This window comes from Dasypus novemcinctus, chromosome 7 (genome assembly GCF_030445035.2).
Source record: "Dasypus novemcinctus isolate mDasNov1 chromosome 7, mDasNov1.1.hap2, whole genome shotgun sequence".
NCBI classification, from domain to species: Eukaryota; Metazoa; Chordata; class Mammalia; order Cingulata; family Dasypodidae; genus Dasypus; species Dasypus novemcinctus.
The window spans coordinates 43346676-43368736 of NC_080679.1; the positions used below are offsets into that span (position 1 = coordinate 43346676).

General features: G+C 42.6%; 1 protein-coding gene across 2 annotated transcripts in view; it reads right to left on the reverse strand.

The window, feature by feature from the left end:
* Positions 1-472: 472 nt before the first annotated feature.
* The window catches only part of CDK15 (cyclin dependent kinase 15), a 91290-nt gene continuing 69701 nt past the window's right edge, over positions 473-22061 (reverse strand). The window contains exons 12-14 of one of the 2 annotated variants that reach the window (XM_058300366.2): positions 17044-17183; positions 6414-6556; positions 473-3438 (exon numbers count right to left, since the gene is read on the reverse strand). In XM_058300366.2, the coding sequence (XP_058156349.1) occupies positions 6447-6556; positions 17044-17183 (250 nt within the window). In that variant the 3' untranslated portion in view covers positions 473-3438; positions 6414-6446. The remainder of the gene's footprint in view (positions 3439-6413; positions 6557-17043; positions 17184-22061) is intronic. The other variant, XM_058300367.1, reaches the window with a different exon arrangement.

Below are 22061 nucleotides of genomic sequence, written 5' to 3' on the forward strand. Positions count from 1 at the left end.
TTTCCACTACATGGTCATCCTGTGTCACCTGGGGCGCCTGTTCTGTATCTCTCCATTCTGGTACCAGGCCACTATCTTGAATGTTGCTGATCATGGTAATAGAGGGATAAAAAAGAGATCTGAAGGGTCTTGCACTGTCAACCAAATGACTGCTTTACTCAGAAGTGACATACATCACTTCCACTCACAACTCATTAGCCAGAACTAATCACACGGCCCGACTGACCCACCAGAGTGCCAGAAGTGCCATCCATTTATGGAGCTTGGGAGACAGAAATATTAGGTGACTAGCACTAATGCTAAATAACTAAGCATCACTAAAATAATTGATACATCAAATTGACCATGAACACATTCTGAAAGTCAGGTGTGTGTCTATACAAAGGAATCAGCAAAACATGCGTGAGAAAAAAAAATGCACACCAGGAACGCTCCTTTTACAAGATCAAGGATGGAAAGATTATTTGAATTATGTTTTGGTGCCATATATAATTTTTATTAAGTTTTTGAATAAGCAAATTCATTAATTAAAATAGAAAAATAGAAAGCAGCACAGTAAGGTTTACATTTATTCAAATTCAAGAAGAATAATTTTTGTCAATTTCCTTTTGTTTTTTTAGGTACCAGGGGCTGGGGATTGAACCCAGTACCTCACAAGTGGGAAAGTGGTGCTCAACCACTGAGTCACATCAGTTTTCCTGAGTTGGGTTTGCTTGTTATTTGCTTTTTTTGTTTTTTCAGGAGTCACTGGAACCAAACCTGGGACCTATCATGTGGAAGGCAGGTACACAACCCCTTGAGCCACATCCATTTTTCTTTAAAATAATAAAATGATATTGAGTCTACCCATTCTTGCAACAATAGGATCTCAATATATTTCGAAGTACATATTGTCCGCAGGTGGACAGTTGTTCTAAAGTTATAGAAAATTTAGCTCTTCTAATCTCCAATTCCGGAACCCATCATACAGCTCTCCATATCTTCTAGGATAGAGAGGAGGGCCACTACTGCTGTGCAAATTCGTTCCATTGGTGGATAGGGGGAATGTTTGAGAATTCTTCCTGTTGCATCAAAAGTCGCATTCTTGAGCTTTCAATCTGTAGGTCCTGGTTCTGCAGCCACCCAGAGCAGGGCCAACCCCTTTGCTCTTAAAATACCACTAAATCATAGTCTTACTTGTGTTGTTGACATTTTAAGCCTAAACTGTAAGACTTTATATCACATGAAAATTATTAGGAATAAATATTGAATTGGCTCATTGAATCATGATTCAATGACATGTATCAGTTACTTCTTCAAGAGTTGAGTATTTTACAGTTTAATAAGTATGTGATTACTGGAAAGAGCATAGATATTTGGAGTCGGCCAGACCTGACATTTACACCTTAACTCTAATTACAATAGAGGAATTATTTAACTTCTCTGTACCTCAGTTTCCTCTTTTGTAAAATGGAAGTAATATGTTAATTCTAATAGTACTTACTTCAATGAATTGTAAGAATAAGTTATACAGTTTCTCTGATTTTACTTAAGTGATTAATCAAAATATTTGACCAGAACAGTACTCAAAACATACCCTGTCTACAGCACTGCAGTCCTCTCTCTAGGCTGAATGACCACCATTCTTTAAGCACGCATATCTGCCCCATCATCAAGCATACAGTGTTTCATCTTGTCTTCAGGCATATCTAGACAGACCTTGTTAAGTGCCTTACTAAAATCAAGATACTCTGTAAGGTAGATTTCTTTGGTTTATCTGTATGAGTTCTTCCTTCTTCCTTCTCAGGTGAATAGTTACCATTTCTTTTTATTCTCTCTTAATTAGTCCCTCTTTGGTCTTCCAAAGATATATAGAGGTCTCTGGTTTCTAAGTTACTACATTTCCTGAGTAGATGATCTCCAGACAGACAGTGATACCAGAAGTAATTTGAGTTTCCCTGGCCCTGGCTTCTTTTAGCTTTGTTTTTTTAAAGGAGTCATTGTAGAAAATGGCACACGTGTTAGCTGAGACAGAGCTATCATTTTATTGAGGGTGGGGTGTGTGTGTGTCTGTGTGTGTGTGTGGTGGTGGTACATCAGGGTTTGATTTACATCTTTGGAACTCTTTGCACCTATCCGTCTGTCATCTATGTACCTATTTATCTATGTATCTATGTATCTATGCATGTATCTATGTATGTATCTCTCATCTATCTATCTATCTATCTATCTATCTATCTATCTATCTATCTATCTATCTATCTATCTATCTATCTATCTATCTACCTATCCAGTGTCTCCACCATTAAATCAGGGCTTAAATTCCTCATCAATTCTTCCATCATCACAGTTAGGATTCAATATAAGGAGGTGGCCTGAAATTCAATTCTAACCAGCAGCTCAGACCTGAAAACTGGTTGGGGTGGAGTAGGGGTATAAGGTTCTAATAATACTATTAGTGATGGGAGAGGCACCCCCTAGGAAATCACAATTAGTCTTAAGCAAGACCTGTTGTTGACAACTTTATCCAAGAAATCATCTTCCTTGGAGACTTTTCTAAACTCTAGACTAATCCTCTCCTTGCCACAGAAGTCCTTTTGTTGAGGGAAATTGTAAGTGAACACAGGAGAGACAGATCTCTGTAATCACCAGCTCTGTCTCCAAATTCTTTCAGTTGTCAGTCTCCCATCTGTCCTATTGGGGATTGAATCATGTCTCCCACAAAAGGCATGTTCAGGTCCCAACCCCTGGTTCTGTGGATTTGAACCCATTGTAAGTAGGACCTCTCGAAGATGTTACTTCAGTTAACATGCAGCGTAACTGAATCAGGTTGGGCTTTAATCTGGATTACTGGAATCCTTCATAAGCAGAATGAAATCCATTTGGAGAGAAAGAGAAGCTATGGAATAAACCAGAAGCTGAAAGTCTATGGAACCCAGAAGAGAAAGGAGAAGATGCCACCATGTGCATTGTGATGTGATGGCTGTGATGGGAGAGCCAAGGACCTCCAAAGATTGCTGGCTAGTTAGCCTTCTAGCCTCTAAACCATGAGCCACTAAATTCCTGTTGCTAAGCCAACCCATTGTATGGTATTTGTTTCAGCAGCTGGAAATGAAAGCATGTCCTCTTAGGAAATTGATCTTCTAGCCAGGGATTTTTCTATCAAATGACAAAATGGATGAAATAATCCAGAAAGTCTGTTCTCAGACAATCTCAGTCTATGTCTAATTTTTGAACCGATCACTGATCCAAAATGTTAAATTCCAGGCAAATGACAATAGCAATAAACTTCCATTACTTTTTCTTCCTTCAAGAATTATGTACCATTGTCTTGAATATCTTATTTAAAATACTCTCTGCCATGGTGATAGTGTAAAATCTCTGGTCCAGGGTGGAGTTAGATTTCAAGCTTCTTAGTAAATTGGAGCAAATGAAAGCTGAAGCAGCAGGAATGTAGTACTGGAAGTGAATGGAAGAAAAAGCAAAGTAAAAATAATGAATAACAGTACAGATTGAGTAAGGAAAACCTGTTAAACATTATCACAAGGTTATTGGTGGAATTAAATGCACTGATAGAAAAGGTGATGATAAATTATAATAGAGGCAGCATATTATCCTGGTAATGAGAGTTTTAAAAACAATCAAATCTAACTCTGGGCATGTAAACTACAGTTGTAACTCACCGCAACCCACTGTTCAAAACAGGCCAAACTCTGAAATAATATGTATAAAGTGCCAACTGTAGCCCCTGGCATGTGGCATGTACTCAGTAAATGTTAGTTCCTCTCTATGTCTCTGTTGTAGATATCAGTATACAATTTTTTCATACCTGACACTGACATTTTGAGGATCTTTCAAGGGTCTTACTTTTGAGGTATTGCTGCCTGTTACTAAGTCCTAATATCCCAATTTACATTTTGACTCTCCTGGAAAGGCACTATTTTCAAATAATTAAATTTAGTGGAAATGATTTAAAGGCCAAGTGTGTTACTGCTTTAACTCTAGTATGCCCAGATTTTGCTGATCTCAAGCCATTTACTAAACAGTTTAATTGCTCTAGCCTTTCCCTATTGTGGTTCATATCCTATGGGCTTTATCTCCTCATATTAGTACTAAGGGCCTAGGATCATCCTCATATTATTCCAGTAGAGGCTAAATCTTCCACCTCCCTTCTTCAATTGCTGGCACAGGCACCAAGCGTAACATGCCGCATTGAATTGATTTCCTATTACGATCAATTTATATCTGCAGATAACAAACAATTCTTTGTGCAAGGCCACTGCAGATTGGAGAGACACAGTTATCTTCCTACCTTCTGGCTGCTTAGTAAAACAATATAACAGCAATAATAGAAATAATAGTAATGTGTATTGAGAACCACCATCTAATACAATTTCCATCAATGTTTTTGATAACTGTTTAAGGAGGGTAAACCCTGTACTTTATAGAATGTAGATAAAGAAGATCCTGTTCTTGTAAACAGAGGATTTAAAATGGCATAATAACACAGTAAACACTCTGCTCTAGAATATGTGAAGAGCTAACTTTATACAAATGAAAAAGTAAGGAAATTCTTAATTCTAAAAAGATTAATGAAAGGAAATATAATCGTAATTTTTTAAAAAAGCTCTGCTCTAGAAATTTTTTTGCTTGGGAAATATCATATTATTTTATTTCCAATTGTATATTGTCAAAATACAAACTTAGGTATTTCATAAATGCCCTGGAAAAGTCATAATTCCAAACTGCTTTGCTCTTTCCAAATGTCCAAATACAGTGATCACAGAAGAGCCAGAAAGCAGACATCCTTGATGTGCATATCCCTTTAATATTGATGACCAGGGGAAGCGGACTTGGCCCAGTGGTTAGGGCATCCGTCTACCACATGGGAGGTCTGTGGTTCAAACCCCGGGCCTCCTTGACCTGTGTGGAGCTGGCCCATGCGCAGTGCTGATGTGTGCAAGGAGTGCCACGCCATGCAAGGGTGTCCCCCGTGTGGGGGTGCCCCATGCGCAAGGAGTGCGTCCCGTAAGGAGAGCCGCCCAGCGCAAAAGAAAGTGCAGCCTGCCCAGGAATGGCGCCGCACACACGGAGAGCTGACACAGCAAGATGATGCAACGAAAAGAAACACGGATTCCTGTGCCACTGACAACAATAGAAGCAGACAAAGAAGATGCAGCAAATAGACACAGAGAACAGACAACTGGGATGGGGGGGGAATAAATAAATAAATCTTAAAAAAAAAATCAAAGTGATTAAAAAATATATATATTGATGACCAAGAGAAAGTGGCAAAGAGCTGAATCCTGCTGTGTGAGTAAAGTTGGGGAGTGAATGTATAGGGTTTCTGCCATCGGTTACCATCAGGGACCAAAAAGGTGCTGTTGGGAAGCACGGCCAAGTGGCAGTGGCTGAAGGGGTGGCCAAATCATAGTCTAATGCATGTGGTCTGGGATGTAGCCAGGATCACCTAAAGAGCTGGCTGGCGGGCTCTGCACGGGGGTTCCATGGCGATCCCTCTGTGTAGGTTAATGGTTTCCCCTCTACCCACCAGGGAGGTAGAGCCAAGTGTGGGAAGCACTCTTGTGACCTCTGGGGGTGTCTGTACTAGGGCAGCTTTTGGAGTTGTCGCACCCAGCTTCCTGGGCCTGTCAGAAGAACTCCTTTTAGGGTTTGCTAGCTTTTGGAAAACCCTCCACAGCACCCTTCCTCCTCAAGATTACCTTAGAAAGCTGGGCTGCCCTAGGCTGATTGAGGGGACTCTGGAATTTGTGTGTGGCTCCTGTCTCCCCATCAGACCTTTGTGGTCCCCAGAAGTGACCCGGAATGAAAGGGCTCCCTGTACCCAACTGCCTGCAGCAGCCACAACTGGGTTCTCAGATGGGTTAAACCCATCTCCTGGGCAGGCCAAGGACTCTTTGAAGCATTCTTCTCTGGCACCTGGGGCGGGCCAGGTGGTAATTTGCATCACCAAGTTGACCAACCATCCTGGTTTACTTGGGACTTTCCCAGTTTTAGCACTGAAAGTCCTGAATGCCAGGACATGCCTCAGTCTCAGGTAAACTGGGACATCTGGTCACTCCACCCATGATTTTGTCATCTGCACTGACAGAGGGAACTGTCTAATTAAGGGAACACAACAGTCAGCAGTAAGCCTTTATTCTACCTGTTCCAGCTGCAGGCCCCACAATGCTTGGTAAATGCTGTCTTATGAGGCTTCCACCCCTCTTGGAGCAGAAGAGACAGATGATACACACTTATCCTTTTACAGCTCAGGCAATAGGGGTCTCAAGAGCTACCTGTCCCTAGAGTTGGAGAGGAAGAGCCAGGCCAGAACAGAGGTGCTCTGAATCCGGGAATGACACCCCCTCCACCTGGCAGCGATCACTTTTCAGTTCCATGCACAGGAGCCTGGTTTTGTGGACACCACTTACCTGGAAGGATCCTCGAGAGCTTGCCCTTTCTTTTCACCAGCATTTGCTAAACGGGGCTGGGCCGTGACCTTTCTGGTAGGAGGCCAAAAGGTCACACATTTCTGGCTTGAGCCTCACTCCTGAAACTGTAAACAAAGACTCCTCTGTAGGGAGGAAAAGAGACAAGCACCAGCATATTATTTCTCAAAGACTTCCACAGTGTATACTTTACATCCGTTGCAAAATCTGTCACCCAAAGAGACATCAAAACATATTTGGACTTATTTCCTCATAATTTATACTGACTCATAGATAACTCACTTTACTGAATCCACTAAAAGTTGTCAAGTGCCTCCTGTTCAATTCAATTCAATATGTATTTACTGAATGAATACTTAGGCAAGGCATTATGCTAGGTACTGAAGACAAATAGATATAGAACAATAGGGGACACACACATACACAAACCAACAAGGGCCAAAAGTGAGGTACAAACAAAAAATTATGACACCACCTCCTCCCCAAAGTTTACTACTAGGGAGTATGGGATAAGCATAGACAATGTGCCATTTGAGCCCACTGAAGGATGACCCTGCTCTCAATAATCAAGGACTTCCAGGGAGGCTATTCCTGGCTGAGGAATCGGCACCAGCAAAGGCATGGAGGGAGGAAAGTGTTTGAGAGTCATCATGCACGGTTAGCACAGCAAAGTTGGAATAGTGGGTTGGAACCAGATGACGGAGGGAGTTAATGTCATGCCAAGGAATCTGGACTTTAGCCCCAGTGATGTCAGGCAATGAGCATCAAGCTGGGCTAGATATGTTTTTGAAAGTTTCAAATTCCGCTACATACATCAGGCAATCTATTTAAAAAGACTCAACACTGCAAGTTCTGTAAAAAAAAAAAGAAAAACAAACCTATATATATATATATAATTACTTTCCCCCTGTGGTTTTCATATTTGGTTAGTTCAGAATATTGGCACTTGCATTTTCATAAATGCCTGTATTTGTTAGGGGCTTATTGTTCCTGGGTGCTTATAAGGCTAAAGTTAATGTTTTAAGGGGTTCATCTGCAAAATGGGGATATGAGCTTGCAGGTTTAAAGAAGATAATATATGCCAAATACCTTGGATCACAATATGTTCTTAACATATCATGGCTGATAACACAATATATTCTTTTTTTTTTTTTAAGATTTATTTTATTGATTCCCCTCCCCCACCCCGTTGTCTGCTCTCTGTGTCCATTCGCTGTGTGTTCTTCTGTGACCGCTTGCATTCATGTCATACAACACCAGGAAACTGTGTCACTTTTTTTGTTGCATCATCTTGCTGCATCAGCTCTCCATGTGTGCAGTGCCACTGCTGGGTGCGCTGCACTTTTTTCGTGTGGGGCGGCTCTCCTTGAGGGGTGCACTCCTTGCACGTGGCAGCACTGCACGTGGGCCAGTTCACCACACGGGTCAGGAGGCCCTGGGTTTGAACCCTGGACCTCCCATATAGTAGATGGACGCTCTATCATTTGAGCCATAACTGCTTCCCCACAATACTTTCTTAATAAATCATAGTTACTGTTATAACAATTAGCCATAGATATTGTCCAAGAAAAACAGCAAGAAGCAGGGGCCACATTGTCACCAAAGCAAATTCACAGAACCTGCTCAGAGCATCCTTCATTTGGGCATTGCTTTTCCAAGGTTCACGATCTGCACAAACCCAGGTTGCTCTAAACGTAAAACGCACGCAATTTAACGAAACGAGAAGCTTTTAGCTTGGAGCACGGAAATCGTAAAATGCTTTAATAGTATTGTTTATTAGAAACTGTCACAACCAACAGAAAGAAATGCACCTGTAATGCTGACTCTACCTCACTCCGCCTAGACTTCTGCCTTGAGTGCTGTGGGTAACCTGTCACCCTGACTCCTGCTGTTTGCAATTCCATATTTGCTAGGCTGGAAAGCAGGATCATCAGGTTGCCTGGCTAAAATAAACACTTGTGTAAATTTACAGATTACTCTCAGATGAACCAAGGCCAAACCAACTTGGGGACTTCTCTTAGAGAGGAGTGTCCTCTTGCTTTGGGAACAGTGGCACAAAGGGCTGGGATTCCCCTAAAGCTCCCTGGTGCCTTGCAGAGAGAGAGGGAGGGAGGAGGAAGGACTGTTATCTGGCAGAACAGTGCTGGGAAAGCGAGCAGTTAATCAAAAGGATTCCAGTCTGGTCGTGAACTGCCACGCTCTCCTTCCCAACACATAGAAAAAGAGAGAGAGAAAGACTGAAAAAGAAAGAAAAAAGCAGTGGAGCAACTCCTTCAAAAATCTCACAAATGCAAAACCTTCCACTCTGGTGACTCCTCATTAACTTACTGAATCTGACAGCATAATTATCGCAGCTGCTTTGCGCTTAGAATAAATAAATACGAAAGTGGGTGTTTAAAATTTTTTTGAGAAGAGAAATTCAGTCATCTAGACAGTCAGCAGGACAAGTTTATTTAAAACTTTAAGATTCTTATGTATTTAGATCATTTCAGAACAAGATAATGAGCTAGTTGTCTTTCCGTCTAATTGAATTCCTAAGCTCATGACTGCTGGCTGTCACCTCTTTCAAACTTTGCTTTAACTTTCCTTCCTTTAGAAATCTGATCCTGGTGTCTCCATTTACCCTTCCTGAGCTGATAACCAGGTGAAGATTTCGGTGCACTGGAGTGTAGAAAGTGACTTAATGGGATTGAGGAACTAAATAACCTTTCACAGGAAACAAGATAATCACATCTCTTTTATTTGCATATAATGGCTAAAAGAGAAAGCACAAATTAAAAAGAAAGCTTGGAAATGATCGATTGGTCCAAAATGTCGTGTAATTTTCCTTTTCACATGGTCTTTGCGCCATTCTTCCATATCATCAATCCATCAGCCAGAGTTGGTTGGCACATTTAATTATTCAGAGCGCACACATCCTCATGACTGTGCAGTAATTTTAGCTCATGTGTATGTATACAGACTTCATATCTTCAAAGCCCAAAGGATCACACAGTACTTTAAATGGAAGTTGCTAGCACTGAGTGCACTTAAAACTCTGACTAGGGGCACAGCACATATGCATTTCCAATTAAAGCAGATGATCTTTCCTTTTACAATTAATTAAAGCCTATTTATCTTTTCCTCTCCCGCCCCTCATTCTCTCAGGACTGCATTTATAAGAACTCTTGCATTTCAGTGAGTTAAAAGCTTTATAAAATAAACATTCTGCCAATCTGGGGTAAAGGGAACTACTGTTTACCCATTGTGCAGATGGAGAGACTGAAGCTTACAAAGGTCAGTGATGTATGTTTTAGCTGAAAAAAGAAAACTCGAGGCTTTTAACTCCCAAACCAGAGTCTGACCGCCTGTACCATCATTCTCATTTTATTTATTTTAACTCTAAAGATAATATAATACTAACATTAAAGAAAAAAATCTTGAAAGGAAAAAAATCACTCATAATCTCACTATACAGAGTATTTATTTTTATATGTTACCTTTCAGTTTTGTTCCTATGCATAATACATTTGCACAGGTACGTTATATTATGCAATCTATTTTCTCTTAGTTCACTTCATAGCATAAATACTTTGATATTAATACACATTCCTGATAATTATTTTAAATGGTTATACCATATTATATGCAGGGTCATTATAACATTTGTCTAATTGATTCTCTAGTGTTGAATATTTAGATTCTTATTTTTTAAAAGGTTATAAGTGGGAAGCAGATGTGGTTCAAGTGATTGGGCTTCCACCTACCACATGGGAGTTTCTGGGTTCGGTTCTGGTGCCTCCTGGAGAAGGTGAGCTGGTGACATGGGTGAGCTGGCATAACAAGATGATGCAACAAAAGAGGCACAAAGAGGAAAGACAATGAGAGACATGGCAGACCAGGATGCTGAGGTGGCTCAGGTGATTAAGTGCCTCTCTTCCACTTGGGAGGTCCTGGGTTCAGTTCCCAGTGCCTCCTAAAGAGAAGACAAGCAGACACAGAGAACACACAGCAAATGGACACGGAGAGCAGATAGAGACTGCAAACAACAAGGGGCAGGGGGAGATAAATAAATAAAATAAATCTTTAAAAAAAGGAAGGTTATAGGCAACACTGCTGTGGACATTGTCATACATCTGTATGTCTTATTTGCTTGATTGTTTTGTTTTTTGTTGTTTCCAATTTCGTTGGATAATTTCCAGGAACAAAATTATAGGGTTGAAGGCTATGACTATTTTCACGGCTTCTGATATGTACGCCATAGTGCTTTCCAAAGGTTGCACCACCATTAGCAGAGTGACAACCTCATCAGCCCTGAGAATCATTAAGTAAAGGGGAAAAAATAGCTAACCTAACACTTATTTGTATTTTAAATTACTAGTAAGGCTATTTATCCCATATGTCAGTATGCTTTTTTATTCTTTTTTTTTTTTAATTAAAAATTTTTGTTTTTATTTTTTGGGCTTTTTGGTTTACTTTTTCAAAAAAATATTTTATTTTTGTTTTATTTGCTTTGTATGCTCTTTTTATTTCCTCTTTTGTAAACTGCTATTTTATACCTTTGCCCAGTTTTCCTGTGGCCTCTTGATGCTTTTCTCAGAAAATTTAATGATTATAAAATGAAAGAAAAACAGTATCCATCATTGATTAAGAAATCTTAAAACTCAAGGGTTATTACATATATTATTATAACAACAAGAACAGCATCAAAAAAATCACAGAAATTAAGACAAATGGCATTGAGGAGGAGACAGCAGGCATCTGGGATAAGGGGTCTCTATTAAATGTAAAATTGAGCCCTCTTAACTGTGAGATATCAAATATGTTATATGGGGACATGTGGAATCTTTCCCAGGGAGCCTTAAAAATAAACACAGAGTATGAGATAGTAGAAAGGGAAAGGACTGAGGGTCAAGAGACTTGGTTCTAATTCCAGTTTTGCTACTAAATTATCATGTGATCTTCAGCAAGCAGCAATGGTTAGTGGGAAGGAGCCTGTATGAAGTTAAATCTTGGCTTACTCACATACTAGCTTTGAGTAAACGACTTTGAGCCGTTTACTTACCCTCTCTGAGTCCTAATTTCCCAGTCTGTTATATAAGGGTAATAATTCCAGTCTCACCAGTTAGTGTAAGGACCGAATGAGAAATTGTATACAGCACATAGAGGCTAGTGCTATTTTTCCTGGGTGTCAGTGGCTCATCTCTACCATGAAGGTATTGAATAGCTAGTTTCTAAGGTCCCTTTCCACTCTTAGGGTTTCTCCCTGTATCCTGAATGGCTTGTCTTTACTTAGAAGCTCTCTCAGTCCCTGACGCTAACAAATTTAACCAACATAAGGGCTGGGTAGGTTTGAGGGACTTGTTTTCCCAGACTTCTCCTAGAAACACCACAAACCATCTCTCAACCCAACATCTACACTAATGTAGGCGGATGGATTGAGGACAACTTTGAGCACAGAAAGTAAAGAAGGACACTTCCTTACTTGCTTCTGACTAACAGTATTGATTAATAGATGGTTTAAAAGGAGGAGAGAGTGGTCTGCGTCTGCAAACTCCATGAAGCGGCATGGTGTCAAGAGACCTGGCTTAGAATCTCCCTTCCCTCTTCCCTATCATTCCCAACCCCTAAAACCCAGCCTTGTGGAATGGCAAAACATTCTGGCTAAACTTTGAATAGACTAGACAATAAAGGCAATGAATAGAATAGATTTGGAATCGTGTGAAAAAAATACAATACGAAGAGTTGAATCAAGCTTCATTAGTACACGTTAAAGCCTGTTTAAATTGTTACAAGAACCCACAGAAAGATAAAAACTATCATGGTATATGAGTCAGCAATGTGCCGTTGTTATTAAAAAGGAGACAACCTCAGGTTGATGTTAGACTGTATTAAGAGGAGGATGGCATTCCTCTCCCTGGGATGTCCTTCCTCTCCAACCATCCATGTCCCATCAGCTTTCAAGATGCACTCGAAGGCATCCTCATCCCCCCAGCTGGACTGCATCTCGCCTCCCCTGAACACCCAGAGCGTTTCACTTGTGTTGACTTGTTCTGCAGCTGTTAGCACACTTGTCTTGTTTCCTTAAGGACAGTAAGTTCTTTGAGGACAGGGTCCATGACTAACTTAGTTTTATTTCCCTCAAAATCTCATACCCAATAGACACTGGGTAAATATTCAACGAATGAACTGAGACATAATTCTCCTACTGTGGTAGAAACCTGAGTCTTCCCTGGGTCTATGGTTTCAGAGATAAGCAAAATAATTGGAACAGGTTCAAAATAGAACAATAACACAAACTGACTAAACGGTGGGAGAAACAGAATCTATATGTCAAAGGGAGAAAGAAGATTAAAAGGTTAAAGAAATTTAGCCCAGAGAAGTGAGCTTTGGAAAGTGGTATCATATGGTTCTTCAACAATATGTAAAAAGATAATGTTAAAAGAAGGCCCGAGATTCTTTTACTAGACCAAAACTAAGAATCAATCAGATTTTAACAGAACAATAAGAGCGAGGCATACTGAAGAACTTGCAGGGATGGTGCAAGTAACGGCAAAGGTAAATTCCATCTCTTCTTCCATGCTACTGGTATATAAGTATATGATGACATTGCAGCCTGTATACAGTACATTACTTTTGCAAAAATACTTGTGAAACAATTGCAAGCTTTTACATTTTAGGATTCCACCCCGCCCCCCCCCCCCTCCAAGAAGTTTTACAGGAGAAGGGAGATTTAGTCCAGGAAGGAATAGGAGAGGCTCAAGCCTGGGATTTGGAAAGCAAAACGGGACCAACCCACAGAGAGAGACAGCCTTTGATGTCCTGATGATCAAGGTCCATGGCTTAAGGACCAGACTCCTAAATCACGTGGCATTTACTGCTCCAGATTAAAAATACTTTCGTGGATCAGTGTCTGTGGTCCAAATTGGCTGAGCTCCAAAAGCAGTCTTAACTTTCCAAGGGTAACATTTGGAAGGCTCTCTGCAAGAACGGAGTGGAGCCAGTTTCTAGAAGGGGCAGCGTAATGATTTTTCTATTACCAACCCCCACTCCCACCCCCCAGGAAATCATTAAACCATGTTCCTTCCCCAGAGCCCAAGTTCATGCTCAGGTCAAAGGGACTTAAACCAAGAGGCTGAACCTGCAGCTAAGATTAGAGAGTCGCCAAGAGCCTAATTTTAGGTCTTAGCTGCCCCAGCTGACATCCTGCCCTGGGTCTTGGCCATGAAGGCTACAAGAGTGCCCGTCAGCCTGTGTATGAGTGCGGAGAATGGCGCCCTGGCCATCTGCAAAAGCAATTAGCTTGCTGCTGGATGTGTTTTGAGAGAGACTACCAATAATTTCTCCTTCAACAAATGTTTCTTCAGGTGTTCAAAAGTCAATAAGGGAAAATGTCAGTGCTTGGCAGAAGTTCCCATGTGCTTGCCATTCTAATATCCACGCTTCTCCACTTAAGTGAGCTCTCCAAAAGAGAGCTGATCCTGGAATTCCTGGGTTTTCAATGTCAGGTAACCCCCTGATAACTTTCCTCCAGCTTTAAACATACTGCCACAACTCAGAGAAAGGACTGTTCAGAAGTTGTCAGCTTCATGAAAATTGATACGGATGGTGGGAGCAATTCTTTCATTTTGAGGGAAATGTCTACGTCACCTTACCCTGGGATTTAGACTGTCCTTCCACTCTCCATGTATTTCCCATCATAGGTTTCATGCTTTAATTGTCTTCTTGAGGGGCAGACAATAAGACCTGGCATCTTCCAGATCAAAGAAGAAACAAAATATATTTTAAAGTGAAAACTCTGTTATCCTGCAACTAGAAGAAAACCTGAATAAAATGATATAAATATAAGCCCCTAGATGATTTCATACTGAAATGCCAGAAGAGAGCAAAATTCCTTACATAATCATGGCAGAGAACCTCTCCTTAAAAACCACTCCCAAGAAGATGTCTTATTTTCGCATGATTCTTATGCTGACGGCAGCCAGCTGCAGGGATGAAGATTCTGTGTCCCTGCAGGTTGGGACCTGTGGTAACCCTCCAGTGCTCCCTGTCTGCGTTGGACACTCTTAATGAAGGGTTCACTGTCAGGGGCAATGAAAAGGCAGACTGGCACTGCCAGGCCATGGGCATGCATCCCATATTTGATGAGGTGCCCTTGGTAAGGGCTACTGTCAAGGAGGTGCCCAAACTGGACCCAACTGCTTCTCTCTTCTTTTATTTTATTTCCAATTTTCCTGGTAGCTTTGCTTTCCCTGTCTACTGGTCCTGCATCCCAACTGTTGATCTGTCTCTGTACCTATTTCCAGACACCGCCCCCCCACCACCACACACACCCAGTTCCATCCCCCCTTCCCCTGTTTCTTGGAGCCAGTCCTTTCATCTTCTCCCTCAGGGATTGGAGATGTCGCTGCAGGAAGTGCTTGTCGGCCGAGGCAGCAGCAGCAGAGCCCTGTGGCTTTGACAAACCTCATTTAATTGGGAGGAAGCCAGGAGAATTTGAAAGAACTGAAACATCCACGAAACTCCTTTTATCAGGCATAATTTAAACTCTGCATGGAAAAAACCCTATATGTATAAAGAAAAGTCAACTTCCCTCCTGCTGTGAGCACTCCCCCGTCTCCCCACCAGCTCAGGCAGGCTTCTGCAAGATTCCATCTTTTCATTTTTCTAAAAGTGTCAAAGTAGATTTGGGCTCTGTGGCTGGGTGCACAGAGAAGGAATGCAGATCTTTCTCCTCCTTTCTTACACCTTTACACACACGCACGTGCGTGCACATCTAGTTGTACATACACCACAGCCCCTCTGTTGGTGGATTTGCTTCAGATCTACCAGAAAGAATCAAAACCAAAGTTTCAAACAATGTGTCAGCTTGGACAGTGATTGTTTCTTCCTAATTACCCTTCGTCAGGTAAAAAAGCTGGTGCCCAGAGAACTTTGAAGATCCCCAGAGGGTCTCAGTACCTAGAATAATAACTGTGATCCTGGAGGAGAGTCTACAGGGGAAGTTTCTCCAAGTGCAGAGAAGTGTGTGTGCCCCCCAGCATGTACTTGCTTGAAGTGGTCAAGTTAGAAGTCCCGAACTCTAAAAGAAAGCTAAGAAGGAGGGATCCAAGGGCTTAGTATGGAAGAGGGTGCTGGGATAGGCGTGGGGATGGGAGTGGGACTGAAGTGGGACAGAGGTACTAGGAAGAGTTAGGAATTGTAGATCTGCCTGGAATGTATTTCCTGCAAATTCCAAACCATGTCCCTCATCTCCTTTCAAATTCCACTCCAGGTTCACCTCTAGTCTAATCTTCTCACTTGAATTATTCTAGTAAAGAATTGACTTTAGCACATACATAGTCTCTGAACCTCTGCTATTAATGAGGCAGTAACTTTAGTTGTTTGGAGAGGCTGTGTTCATCTGTGGAAGAGGGTGCCCTGTTTTCCTCTTCCTCATCTTCTTTTCCTCCCTCTCTGTAAGATATCTGAGGCTAAGGACAAGCCGCTTTTCCCCCCTCAACTTTTTATAGCACTTAACATTTTTGACACTTAAAGGCAACTTAATAAATACTGATGACTTACTCTTCTTACAGGGTTAAGTAAAACGTTAATCCCAGCTATGCGATTATGGTTATTTTTGGAGATCCCAAATGACTCACCTTAATAAGAAAATACCTCAAGAACTCCCAAACTAAGAGTTTTGGACTATTGCAGGACACGGTCCTACTTACCTCAGAGCTGTGTCACAAACTCTGGAAACTTTGGTCAGGTTGTCTATCCAAGCCTCTTGGAGAGTACTTCTCCACTCCCCCGTTCCCTCCCCCACTCCCAGCCCAACATCCTCTTCCCCTGCTGAGCCCTTAAATCCCTCCTTCTTAGCTTTCTTTTTCTTGGGCTTAGGACGTCTAAAAACTGTTTACAGTCTAATGGAGGGTGTTTCCAAAAAAACCCCACCTAAGGATTGCTTCCTCCGCCCCCCCTCTCCCCCCCACAACCCGACCACGGCCACATTGCCCACATCCTCCGCATGGCCCTTCCTGACCACATTCGGAGAAATACGAGGCGCGTTCCAATCACATGATCCCTCAGCAGATTTCAGATTTGGAGGATGACTTCAGGCTCAAGCAGTCAGGGCTGATTCCCGGGAAACTGTGCTTTCAGCAGGCATCCAGCCGGGGGGAGGGGGGCCGCTCCCCTTCCCCCAGGGCTGCAGTTCAGGATTTCCTTCTGCAGCATCACATTACCAATCAAGAAAGGCGAGGCTTTCCTCTCCTGACATATCCGTGTCACCTATCATCTTACTGAAAGAGAAGGGGGGTTAGAAATTCGGTTTTGCTTCTCCTGGCAGATGCTGGCTAAGACAAACAACTTGGAGCAACTTTCATCTCTCCCAGCTTCTAAGCGTAAGTGTGTGTATGTGAAATGTTCGGATTATTTCAAGGGGGTCCTTGTCGCCTCTCCCCACCAGTGCTTCAGAGTTTTAGAGAATCTCATGTAAAAATCAGGCAAGTGGGGGTCCCATCTTGCTTTCCCCATGCAAAGAGATATCTCACCTCACTTTTGGTTGTAAACTCTATGATTCTTCAGTGTTCACAGAAAACAGATATCTAGATACACACACCCCTGTGCACACACACACACACTTCCTCACCGTCAGGAAGCTGGTACAGCTGAGATGGCAGGGCACTGAAATAATCATGCACAAGTGCTTCCTGGGCAGAGACCCGGGCTCGCGGAAAGCCCTTCAGCATTTGGGAGGCCAGGTCTTCGGCTTCGGGAAACTTGCCCAACCTGGAAAGTGGGAGAGTACAATCAGGTTTCTTTAGAGGCCTCCCTTCTGAAAAATAAAGAGAAAAAAAAAAAAAAAGAAAAGGGGAAAAAAAAAGATGACTAGACTTAGTTTAGTAAAGGAATTACTAAAGTTGATGGCAAGTAGGAAAATACCCTCTCCCACAGAAACTCTTACCTGTCCTGTAACTAAGATGAAGGGGGGAAATCTCAGCATTTTATCATTTGGGTCCCTCACCCTTCACCATTTCTCTGGACACCTTGCACACTTAGAGAACACAATTATAATTATAGAAGCAGAAATATATAAATAAGTGTCCTTTGAGGGACACAGGCATTCCAACCAAGCAGAGCAGCCTGATTGAAAATATGCTTCGGGTTCTGGACTCCAAGGGTCATAGAATCCTGGTGGGAAGAAGCAATTCTGGAGGGTGACACTTGGGTGGAAAATATCCCTGTTTACAGTGTTTTGGCAGCTCAGAGCCCAGGGTTCTTTTTTTTTTTTTTTCCCTGAGATGAGAAATAATTACTCACCCAAATAACAATAAGGAAAAATCCTTAAGTTGACCTCATGTTGAGTTACATACTTAGAGATGAGCAAATTTTGCACTTATTGAACAGCTACTGTGTGCTAGCAGGTGGTCAGTTTGGGGGGATACAGGACAAGACTGCCTTCTGGCAGCTTATAGTCTAGTACGGGATTTAAAAGTCCTGCATACTTGAACTAGAATGGGAGGAGGTGGTAGGGAAGGCTTTCCTAAGGAAGTGGCATTTGAGCTGAGGGCTGAAGGGTTGGGGGCAGGACACCAACAGACATGTCAGGTGATCATACAGGCCCTGGGCTGGGAGGGAAAGAGGGAGTTTAAAGGAGGGAATGAGGTCAGTTGACTGTCCATCGGACTGTCCAGGATCAGGTATGAAGCTGGGGTGGGTGACAGGCAGTGAGTGGGTCTTCATGCTTCCTACTTATAAGGTGTGTAAGTGTTTGCTAATCTAGGGTCAATCATTTAAGTACACCCATCTCTACAGCCCACAGACAGGTTTACAAGTTGAAAGCCCTGAGAGGGAAAACTGGGCAGATCCCAGGAGCCCATTTGGAAGTAAGCTGCACGGCCATGAAACACCTGAGCAAATGCCCAAATGTGCAAAAGCAGATGGGCTTACTTCATGCCCAATACATGTAAAAACCTAGTGAGGTGTGGGTGCTTGGGTGCCATGCTGGCACTAGCCTTGAGTCTCCAGTGGCATCCCAAGGACACATGGCTCTGTGTTGCCTGTCAAGTCCTCTTCAGAGAGACCACTTACAAAGGACTGGCAGAAGAGACGCTGGACTCCTTAGTAAAGTTTCTGAAAGACTTTGCAGAGAAACTTTACACATTGAGGACTACGATGTCTCCTTTGGGATGATGTTTTAACAATTTAAACCAGGTAGAGATCTAGGAACATTTGTGATCAACTAGCAGGTTCCAAACAAGCAAATCTGGTGATCTTCTCTATCCAGTGGGTGCTATTATAGGACTGGGAAAAACTGGTGTACTCCCATGACAGCACAGCCCTTTTTGACCTATCTGGAAGATACTTGATGCCCAACCCTTTTTTTTTTTTTTTTTTTTTTGAGGTACCAGGATCAGGAATTGAACCTGGGACCTCATATGTGAGAAGCCAGTGGGAAACGGACTTGGCCCAGTGGTTAGGGAATCCACCTACCACATGGGAAGTCCGTGGTTCAAACCCCGGGCCTCCTTGACCCGTGTGCAGCTGGCCCATGCGCAATGCTAATGCGCACAAGGAGTGCCGTGCCACGCAGGGGTGTCCCCGTGTAGGGGAGCCCCACGCATAAGGAGTGCGCCCTGTAAGGAGAGCCACCCAGCGCGAAAAAAAGCGCAGCCTGCCCAGGAATGGCGTGGCACACACGGAGAGCTGACACAGCAAGATGACTCAACAAAAAGAGACACAGATTCCCGTGCTGCTTACAACAACAGAAGCGGACAAAGAAACAAGATGCAGCAAATAGACACAGAGAACAGACAACTGGGGTGGGGGGGAGGGCAGAGAAATAAAGAAATAAATAAATCTTTAAAAAAAAAAAAAGAAGCCAGTGCTCAACCACTGAGCCACATCGGCTCCCCCAACCAAAATCCCCCAAGAAAACAAAGGAACAACAAAAAACCTTCCAGTGAAACAGAGCAGCTATCCTTTCTCCTTCCAGGTACCATGATTTCAGTGATGCTAGATGTCCTGGCCCAGAGTTGAAATTTGACTGATCTTTGCATATGATTTACACAGGGAACTTTCAAGTGCCTAATTCCCATGACGTAAAACTGTTTCTATAAATAGGTAAATTTACCCCCTGTTGCAGTTTGGTATTATTGATGAATTCCAAAAAGAAATATTGGATTATGTTTGTAAACTGATCTTTTCCTCTGGGCATATTAGATTATATTGGATTCAGAGGTTTACTTGATTAAGTAAGCATGTAAATCTCTTGTGCTGGTAGGGCACCAAAGGGTGGGGACTCACAGATAAAAGCCATGGTAAAGGACAGAGAGGAGGGTTTTTGGTGTCAGAGTTTGATGCTGAAGCCTTAAGCTGGAGCCCTGGGAAGTAAGCTCACAGAGGAAACAGAAGCAAGCCCTAGGAAGAGAGGAACCCTGAGCCCAGGAAAAGAAGGCTAAAGAAGGGAGGAACCCAGGAAACCTGAATGCTCGCAGACGTTGGCAGCCATCTTGCTCCAACACGTGGAACTAAACTTTGGTGAGGGAAGTAACTTATGCTTTATGGCCTGGTATCTATAAGCTCCTACCCCAAATAAATACCCTTTTAAAAACCAACCGATTTCTGCTATTTTGCATCAGCACCCCTTTGGCTGACTAATGCACCCCCAAAGGACTTTAGAGAAAAATGTGCATATCCTCAGTCCTGTCTTCCAGGCCATTTAGGAGAGAAGAGAACCTGGGGAAGGACCCTGCTGATCAGTGCAAGGCCTGAAGAAGGGCTGGCAGGCATTTTCTACTTCTAGGATGTCCTGCCCGGGCACATGAAGTGGGGATCTGGAGTGGGAAAAATGATACAAAATACTAGAGTCTGGTATCAATCTGAAAATAGATCCAGGGAGAATCCTGTGAAAAAAGTTTTTGTGGGTCCAACCCTATTGTCGGGCAGTATGGGGAAGGTGGCCAGATTGGGACCTCAACTCACTTTCTCCAGTCCTACTCTCTCTTGTTAAACATGAATTTCTGGGGGTGGGTGGGTAGGTGATGGTGGTGGGAGAGCAATGCAAATGGCAGCTTCTTCTTCCACACTCCCACCCCAATTAGCGAATTGTCCTCTCTGCACACTCCCACCCAGTGGCCCACAACAATGGTGGCTCCAGAACTACTGTATAAAAAGGGCTTAGGGGCTGCGATCTGATTGGATAAGGAAGGCTAGGGGACCTATTTTAGGCTCAAAACAGCATGGCATGCATAGTGTTTTTAGACTGTGTTTCTGTAGGAAGCCAGGAAGGGCTGATGGAGTTTATGGGATATTGGCGATTGAATCATGTCTCCCACAAAAGTCATGTGCAGATCCCAACCCTGGCTCTGTAGGTGTGAACCCATTTGTAAATAGGATCTTTGAAGATGTTGTTAGTTAAGGTGAGCCTGAACTAAATGAGGGTGGGCCTTGATCCAATATGGCTGAAGTCTTTATAAGCAAAGAAAATTGGACATGGGAGGAGCCAAAGGAGCAACCAGAAGCAGGATGTCAATGTAACCTGGAAGAGAAAGGAGAAGATGCTGCCATGTGCATTGCCATGTAATGAAAAGGCTAAGCAACACTAAAGATTACCCAGCCAGAAGCTACTGACTCTGGGTGGAACTAGGCCTTCCAGGCTCTGAGACAGTGAGTCAATAAATTCCTGTTGTTAAGCCAACCCTTTGTCTGGTAGTTATTTTAGCAGCTGAGAAACTAAGACATGGGAGTAGTAGGGGGACCTCTTATAAGAATAAGCAATTTTTACTAGGCGATTTAAGGAAAGGAGAGTAGGTGCTGATGAGTGATATGAGGATGTCTTTTTTAGGACTTTCGATTTCCACTAATCAATCATTCCTCACCTTCCCACAAGGTTGCACCAATGGTTGTTAGTGGTTTCAGGACTTTTTCCATTCTCATGGTATCCAAACTCCAAGGTGAAGATAGGATAAAATATATTAAGATGTTTCTCTATTGAGAAAGCCAAATCCATGCCCTCTGAACGTAGCACTTCACTAGTGACACTGCTGGGTCACCAGGCCCAAGTCTTTGGTGAGCATTCTCTTAACCTCCACCTTGCTATTAGCACATTGCATTCTTATTTGGGAGTTGAGAAAAGAGTTCCATAAATACAAATGTTGCTTCTTGGGCACTGTGGGAGTTTGAGATTATTTATGACTCCCCAAAAGAGAGATTATGTTTGTAAACTAAGCTATTCCTCTGGGTGTGATACCCTTTGATTGTGTTAGTTTTAGCTGAGATGGCTTTGATTGAATTGTTAAGATTAGGGCTTTGATTCTACCACATCAGTAAGGCATGACTCTGGTTGAGTCCCTGTCCCCTTGATGTGCTGATATAAATGGACACTCACTGAGGAAGACACACGGAAGAACACACAGGAAAAGAGAGAAAGCTCCATTGACACAGAAGAAGACACAGGTAGACAGAGCTCCATAGACAAGGCAGAGGAGAGAAATTTGATCCTGTGGCCCCAGGAAGAGAAATAAACCATTTGCCTTATAGTGCGCAGTTAAGCAACTGAGGAAGCCTGGAAAGAAATAAGCTCCATGCTTGTTTCCATAGCTGAGAGAGAGGAAGGCTGAACCCAGGTGGAGACAGCCTGCCGTCTCACTTCAACACACAACTGAC